Below are 8,876 nucleotides of genomic sequence, written 5' to 3'. Positions count from 1 at the left end.
ACATGGAGGAAAAGTCAGAATTCTGACTTTAATCTCAGAATTCTGACTTTTTTCTTAGAATTTTCAATTTAATCTCAGAATTTTGTATCTTAATTTAGATGGGAATTCTCAGGAAAAAGTCAGAATTCTGAGATTAAAATCAGAATTATGAGGGGGGAAAAGTCAGAACTTTAAAAGTCAGAATTCTGAGATTAAAATCAGAATTCTGAGATTAAAATCAGAATTCTGAGAAAAAATAGTCAGCTTTCTGAGATTAAATCAGAATTCTAAGGGGGGAAAAGTCAGAATTTTGAGATTAAAGTCCGAATTCGGATTTTAATCTCAGAATTCTGACTGAATTCTGAGATTAAAGTCAGAAATCGGAAAAAAGTCAGAATTCTAATATTATAGTCAGAATTCTGAGAAAAAAAGTCAGAATTTTGACTTTTTTGTCATACTGAAAAATGTAAAAATAATTTAACCTTTTTTTATTTTTTCAGTGGCCCTAATCCGCCTCCGCAATTTTTTTAATTTGAGGGTATAGAGAGAATAAATTAGACCAGAAAATAAATGAACAGCACGTCTTTTATTCCACCAATGTAGGAAAATAGATTCACATTAATGTTCTGGCTTATTTCCTCCGTCACTCTTTCTTATTTCACAACAAAAACAGGGCAAATTAAAGGTGCATTTTAATCGAAACGATCATCTCCAACAGAATACAGCATTTTTTTTCCTGCCTTCCACCATCATTAATAGGTAAAGTGCAAAATAAAATAAGATTATAAAAAAAAAACAAAGCCAGCAGGTGAACAAAACACATTTACAAGTTATAAAGAGAACCCAACAAACGGCCACAGGAAAGAACATGCAAGAAGCTGGCAGTGTCTTACACAAATAAAAAAATTAAAAGAAAAAAAAAATTAGGGGGTAAAACTGCACATCACTGAGCTGTACAACTGTATGAAACAGCAAAGACACACAGCAATAAGCAAAACAGAAGGAGTAAATAAAACCAGGGTTAAATTTTGTAGAACATTTTAAGAGCGATTAAAAAAAAGAAGCTGTGCCATGTGTTCAATTCCCACTCAAGGACTACATTACCCAGAGTTCCAGGCGGTAAGCAGTGGCCAAAACCAAAGTCTTCCTTCTCAGGGCCAAGTTCTAAAATATATCTCCTTTTTTAATAGAAATTCGTGTTTTTCGTGAATGTTTATAAAATCTTGAGTGGGCTTTCAACAGCAGCCAGCTTCTTTCATATCGGACAGAGTTCACCATCATTACATTAACTGCAGGGTTGATCAGATCACTCCAACAAACATCTCGTCATTTCGTCACCTTCAGTCTCAAACTGGCTTTTGTTCATTATTACTCTTATAACTTACAGCAAACATCTTGATTGAAAAACTTTGTATATAAAATAAGCTACTTTAACATTTTTTATTACTTTTGGAGGTCCTCCAAATTTAGCCCCAATTCAAATCTAATTGGCTGAACCCATAATTCAACAGGATATATAACTACTCAAACACTATCTGACTGGTTTTGATTTTAATATGTCAGGCTGGAAATAAACTATGTAAATATTTAATTTACCTCAATAAATGCAGGTTAAAGTTTATATACATTAGGTTTTAGATATATTAGCAAGAGAGTTAAGAGACACTAGATTGTGAACCAGAGGTGCAATCGGAGAATGTTTGTTTAACTTGGTCTGATCCACCAGCACCAACACACCGATACCCGAATCCCGATTTATTATCTTTGCTTAGCTGACCCGTTTCTGGTTTCTTTGAGCAACGCAGCTCCACAGTGAAAGCTTCTTTCTACTTCTTGGTAAACATTTCCTGATGCAGTCCCCAGTAAGGCCATGATGGTTCAGACTGGGTCTCTCCATTGACATCTGAGACTATTTCTGTCCTCCTCTCCATCTGTCAGTCCAGCACCTTAATTTCCCAATATACTTTCACCTCTAAATCAACCCAACTTCTTTTTAAATGTCAAATGACAGATATATAATCTTTTACCAAGCTTCCTTTGCTTATAAAATCAGTAAATCTACTTCCAGCTCAATGGAAACATCAAAACAGCTTCTGAATTGCTTTTGGCCATAGTAAGTTGTTCCCTTTTGGAAATGAAAGGAATTCCCCATTTCTGGCCATTTTTCAGCAAACTAAAGTTTCAGTCAACATGTTATCCTCCAAACACTCACTCAGAGGGTATCTGAACATAAACCTGTCCAGACGAGCTGCTCAGAGCTCCAAACAGTTTCTGTAATTCACAATTCGGCAATAAGAAATGCTGGCAACTCATAAATATTTTCTCCAGTTTGGCCCAGCAGGTAGCAGGAGAAGCTGCATTTTGCCTGAACATTTTAAAACAACATTTCACTCAGAGATCAGGTCTGAGATCAGCATCATCTCTCCCTGGGCTTTGGTAGCACTCATCTGAAGTTGTTTTAACCAGAACAATGCATGAAACCACAGCTCGCTTCGTTTTAGGTCCTTTTTGTCTGAGTTGAGTCAGTTAGCAACATTTTTCCACTAACAGCAAAACCAAAACCAATTCAAAACAAAAACAGACAAATACGAATACATTAATTTATTCTAGTCCAGAAAAGTTATCTGTAGCGAACCCAGACCTCTCTGCAATTGCTCAATATTTACTATAAAAATCAACAAGTCTAAAAGTTTGGAGAGGATGCTGATTATTTTGCCCGTTGTTACCAACTTTTAACCCCTGAGGGCACAGAGGCGCCATCTACTCTGGACTGTTTAGTTTCTAATTTCACAGCTAATCACCCATTTATTGAGTCCGCTCAAAAACAATGAGGATATATGACTCAAATAGATGGCATATATTAGCATTGGGTCACTAATAGTTACTGTGCTTACATAGAAGACATAACCTTCCATGTGGTTCAAAGAACCACAATTATACTGAAAAAATATAAACAAAAACCCTACATAAGATTTGGACATTAATATGGATGTATATTTCCATAAATTACCAAAATACTAAATAACAAAGAAAAAAAACAAGTGGTTTCATTTAAGAAATAGAAATCTAAGTAATTAGGGAAAATGTGGCATAAAAAGGATGTAATGAATTAGTAAAGGAGCAAACTGAGCAGAAGATCCTTTAAGGTTTAGACTTTGTTGAACAATTAAACAGTAAACAAGTCGAAATGGAAACAGAGCCATGGATCATGCTGGTCGGAAAAACAGGAAGCCCACAGGTTTCTTCTGAATCAGGACTGTCTGAAGTTTGGTGCCTTTAAAAACAGTCGATTAGCAGCCTGCTGAGACCTTTAAGATTTAATTCTTAACTTCACTTCTGCTGCAACCAAAGCCCACGAGTGAAATGTTGCTTCAAACCGCTCAACACCCACCTGTTACTTTAACCTTTACATGAAAACTGAGTTTCCTCTCTTTTTCTTTTAATTATTAAACTCTTAAGCCAGAAAAGTTGTGATTTTCACTCTGGTGAACTGAAAATCAGAGCTTCTAACAGAGTGCAAGCATAAAGCAGAATATTACATCACTCATAAATACTTGACGGAGTATTTTCTCAGTACGATAAACTCATGATATACATACAGACTCTCCCTATAAACTTTCAACAGTGCAACGTTTGTTTCAGTTCTGCATGAGAGGCGGTGAAACAAGCCTTTTTTTTTTTCCACTGTGGAAGGATGGTTCATTTGGCACTTCACTAAACTCAGGTGACTGACTACTATAATCATTAGTGCTTCTTTTAGATGAGATATTTGGGGCAGTGAGTAAATGAAGCAAGCACTCTCCTGCTTCATGACAGCGCTGAACCTCCTTCTACCATTACACAATAAAGTTGATTTTAATAACAGTCTTGAGATTTTCCAATCTCCCTTTTTGCAGAAAAAAAGCCAGACACATGAGAACAGATGGAAAAAGGGGGACACTACATATCTAAGCTCTGACAAGTCCATAAATTGGCTCTCTTTTTTATTTTCCTTATAAATAAAACTGTGGTTATGGAATGAGGAAAAAACAGGAAGGACAGACAGATGTAGAGCCCTATGGTGGTGTAGCACCAAAAGATGAAGAAGGCGCCCTCTAGTGGAGCGACTGAAGGTTTGGTAGAGGTGAAGAGTGTCAGCAATGTGACCCTTCCATGGAGACTGACACAGAAGCGACAAGCTGAGAGGATTGCTCCTCTCCCTGTCTCAAATAATTTCTTTTGCATATAAAATGTGAAGAAATATTTTTTTAAAATCTGGGATAAGTTCTGAGAGATTGGAGATCATGGATAAATGTGAATCACAGTGTTAACGCAAAGAAGAGTAATGCGTGGTGCACTAAGCTGTATCCAAACATCCTGAGTTATTGAGCTGATCTACTAAGATCTTTGCACTTAACTCTGAGTCCCAGCAAAATGAAAGCAAAGCAAGGCAGCAAAATATCTTCTTTCAAAAGATACGCTGGAGGAAGCAAATAAGAAACATGGTGCCGTCACATTGCTGACTGAGATGTGGCCGTGGTTGCAGGCTGCAGAAGGCGGCTGGAATTAGTGCAAAGGGCACGATGGCAACACACGTGTAATCTGTAACGCCACGACAGAAACCGACAACTGCACAAACATCAGCCAGTGATTAAGACGTTTTACTGCATCTTCATGTGCTAGTGGTACGTTGCAGGTTTCCTTGTGCTTTGCTAAACTAGCATCCGAGCTGAAGCTTTTCCTTTTGCATTTAAAGGCAAACTTCACCAAAGTGAACTTATTTAGTCCCAATAGCCCCTTTCAGATCATGGATTTAAACCTGCGAACACCTTCGTCTGAATGCATCAATATTAATGCCTTGTATAAAACTAATGTGCTAACATTGAGCAGAATCCGTTGCACATTGGAAGCATCAAACCAGGAGGAGGATCACCTGTAGTATTTGTGTTAAGTCTAATTGTATTCACATATTTATAGAGTTTATTGTCCCTTTAAAAGGAGACGAAAAAGTGCAAACATTTTCTACAGGGGTGAGAAAAATAAAAGAAAGCAATCCCCTCTTCCCTGAAATAAGGCTTTGACTTTTCCCCTTAATCGTACAAAAGGATAAATTCAGTTTTAAGAGCAGTTGTGGAGTGGAAAACAGATGAAGCTCCGCCCAGTGCGTGTTTTTAAATAACGGTTTTTAAACCACACTTATCAAGCTGTGAGCAAGATATTTGTTAAGCAACCGACTGCAGTAGACGAGCAGAGGAACGAATAATCAGCCACTCATCAACTTGTGCCATGGTTACCAAAAAACAGCAGAAGTAACATTGAGCACAATAAGCATTTTTACTTGAAAACTACAAAGTGTTGTAACTAAAAACATAAATGATATTAACACTCACAAAAGCTACTAGAAGTTTATTTTCTACAATGATTTGGTCATTTTTTCCCTTTTTTATAACAAATTTGGAAGATTTTTATGCCCTTTATGTTGTAAAATATTTAATAAATATACTATACTAATAAATATGACAAATATTTTCATGTCTATTAGGGGATTATGATCTGAAAGGGGCTACTGAGAACTGTTCAGAAATCTATCATAGTTGGATCTTTTCTGCGTCCTTTCAGCAGAACATTGAAGCTGAATCTGCCTCCCATCTGGATCCGGTTCCAAGTAAAAGCTAAACAGCTGAAGCTTTCTAATTAACCACGGGACACAAAAGTTAAATAAAAGCAGCATTTTTTTTTGGTTCTCCACTTGCGTTCTGAGCAACTAAAACAGATAAAGTTCTCAGCATCTGCGGCTTCTATCGTTTTTCACGTGTTTTATATCGTAGCAGATGGATTTCAGAGCCAAACTAAAAGGTTTTGGAGTTTCTCCAACAAACCCACTGAAATGCACAAGAATGATACCGACTCAGTTTTCTGGAATAATTCTGACATATATCAAGTTTATGTATAAAACTGTCGTTTTTTTTCTTTTTTTTTTTTACATAGAAAATGACTAACTTTACTTGATATATTATTTTGGGTAATGAGTATCTTTAGGTTTTCAATCTTTCAACCTTAAACACATAATCAGACACAAAAAAAAAACACAAATCTGCTTAAAACAACAGGACTCTTTAGAAGAGGAGGGCTGAACCAAGCTTTAATTCACCTTCAGCTAATTATTCATAATATCGCTATCATCATAAGAGCTTCAACAACTTCCTGGTGAATAAATGTTTTTACCTGGAGGTGAATAAAAGCTTGGTTCTGGTTTATTTAGCAGAGAGAACCTTTAGAAGGATCTAACCCGTATCTACTTCCTGAACTGGAATCGTCTGAGGCCTGTTTTAAAAACATGGCACCTTCTCTCCTTCCTCTATTAAACTTTCTGCATCTTAAGTACAATTGTTGTTAATTTTCATTTTTTTTAAAAGAAAAACAAATGAACTGAAGCACAGACAGTTTTTTCCGGGAGGGGGGTGAAGACAGTAAATAAGGCGGAGAAGGAAGAAAAATAGTAAAGATGTTGGTTAAGATTTAAACCACAGGTTGCAGAAAGACAAACATGCAGTTTAAAAAAAGCAGTTTATGGGTGCATCAGGACAGGAGGTGGCATGTGGACTTTTTGGCTTCATGTATCCTGCTGGATTGGCTCTCTGCTTCTGCCAACCTCGGATTTCCACCAATCAGGACGAGGAGAGATGAAGGATGGGGAACCTTTAGCAGTTGAGGTAAAATCTGAGTGATGGAGGAAATTAAAAAACTCAGGAGGAGCCGGTTGATGCCAGCTAATGTCCTTCTCTCTGGTAAGGGGAGCTGTTTTCTACCTCCTCCTCCTCAATCTTTACCACCGTGGTGGAGGAGGTTGAGAGGGAGGAGGCAGGAGCAGCAGAGGAGGTGGAGGTGGAAGCGGGCGGGGGGCTGACGTCTACTTCCACTGGCGTCAGCGTTATCTCCACCTCGCCTTGCTCCTCGTGCAGCGTGGGGAGGGGAAGAGGGGGGGGACTGAGGTGTGCCGTCGGAGGGGGCGCCGTGCTGCTGTTGTTATTTCCGGGTCTCGGAGCTTTCTGGATGACTTCCACCATGGGGGTCCGGCCGGTCGGGGACAGCTCCCAGCTGGGGGTTCCAGGACTGTGGAAGAGAAGCACGGGCCTGACCTGGCTGTCGGGGTCGGTAGCCCCGCTCGACTGGCACTGCACCACCACGCCGCGGGGGTCCACCAGCCGATGGGATGGATCAGACATGGCCGGCAACTGACCCAGAACCAGCCCCGGCGGTTCTTGGATCACCAGCTCCACCACTGTCTGTGTGGAGGAGGCCAAAGAGGAAGTGGCCTTCTGGATGACACCACCCGTTAACGGGGTGATGATTGGAGGAGGGGCAGCGGTGGCTGGCGGAGGAGGGGCAGCCACAGAAGGAGAAGGAACCGGGTCCTCAGGACGGGGTTTTCTCGGCCGTCCACGTTTTCGTTTAACCGGTGAACTGCTGAGGGAGGAAGCAGCTGAAACGCCAGCAGCACCGATGGATGACATTTCCCCTTCCAGGGGCCGCTTGGCGGTTGAGCCGCGAGCTTTCTGGACCACAGAGGTCGGGGCCGCCACAGTGTGCTGCTGGGCAGGGAGGGGGGGAGGAGGCGGCGGAGCCACCTTGTCCGTCTCAAAGGACAAACAGCCCTGAGGAAGAATCATCAGCGGAAGAGGCCTGCCCTGCTGCTGGGGCAGGGTTGTCATAGTGATGACCTTCACGCCACCACTATTTGCAGGAGCGGTAGCAGCGGTGGGGCCTCCATGTGCTGACTGCACCCCAACAGCAGAGGCATCTGTGGCGGTCTGGGGGGGCACCGAGGAGCGGACGGAGAAGCTCTTATCCGGGATGGAGCTGCGAGGAAGGATTCTGGGTAACTGCTTTATGAAGGCTTCCACCTGCAGCACATGCAGAGATGGAGACTCATGTTACCAGATGATCTGTTTGTCAGAAAAAATGCAGCATATCTGCATTTTGTTGAAGTAAACGCTCGAATTGACTCACAGCTTCCTGAAAACCTGCTGCCTATCAGGACAATCAATTCTTTCAAACTAGAAGCAGAATGTTTTTATAGCCTGTTACTCTACAAACAACAAACTTTAAAGTATTAATTTGGTTTTGACATAATTTCAAACCAGATTAGTTTATTTATATAGCATCAATTCACAACACACGTCATCTCAAGGCAATTTACAGAGACAATTCAACCAGATCATACAGTCAGAATGGTTCAATTTTCTATCTAAAGAAAACCAACTGATTGCATCGACTCGTTGACTCGAAGGCAATCCCTCACACCAAGCATGCTTTTAGCGAAAATGGAGAGGAAAACTCCCTTTTAACAGGAAGAAACCTCCAGGAGAAGCAGGCTCAGTGCAACACTAACACAACGCACTGTTTGCGCCTTGATGCAGGACCATAACCCCAAACATACAGCTGGAGAATTAATGCAACGGCTTCCTGATTGTAGCATAATTACTTTTTGGATTGGCGAAGTTAAAAGTCCAGACCTAATTCTAATATTATATTTCCACTTTACAGCTATATGTGATTTAGTGTTTGTCTGTTACATAAAATCCAAACAAATGTTTCTGGTTTTTACTTAAAAATGGGAAAAAGTTAAAAGGATGTATTTTTTTCTTTCCATTATAGCTATTTAAATGCAGTTCTGACACAATTTCATACCAATTCCTAAAGAACGAATCATATCATCAAATATCAATTTTTTAAAAAGGCATTTTTTCCATTTTTCTCACAGCCACATTTAACCACCATCAATTCATTCTTGATGATTAATGTTTATTTTTTCCTACTTAATAATTTTCCTACTTTCCATGTCTCTATATTTCTCTAATATGTTGAATCTAAGAAACAAAGTAAAATTCAGAGAGTCAGATTGTCAGTGTCAGAAT

General features: G+C 39.8%; 1 protein-coding gene across 1 annotated transcript in view; it reads right to left on the bottom strand.

Moving 5' to 3' along the window:
- Nucleotides 1-4,229: 4,229 nt before the first annotated feature.
- rfx5 (regulatory factor X5) overlaps nt 4,230-8,876 on the bottom strand; it is a 19,816-nt gene continuing 15,169 nt past the window's right edge. The window contains exon 11 of the mRNA XM_015375065.1: nt 4,230-7,862. Coding sequence (XP_015230551.1) covers nt 6,729-7,862 — 1,134 coding nt within the window. The 3' untranslated portion in view covers nt 4,230-6,728. The remainder of the gene's footprint in view (nt 7,863-8,876) is intronic.

This window comes from Cyprinodon variegatus, unplaced genomic scaffold, assembly GCF_000732505.1.
Source record: "Cyprinodon variegatus isolate N-32 unplaced genomic scaffold, C_variegatus-1.0 Scaffold112, whole genome shotgun sequence".
In the NCBI taxonomy this organism is placed as follows: Eukaryota; Metazoa; Chordata; class Actinopteri; order Cyprinodontiformes; family Cyprinodontidae; genus Cyprinodon; species Cyprinodon variegatus.
The sequence above is the reverse complement of the archived record's forward strand: the minus strand, read 5'-3'. Positions and strand labels throughout refer to the sequence as shown.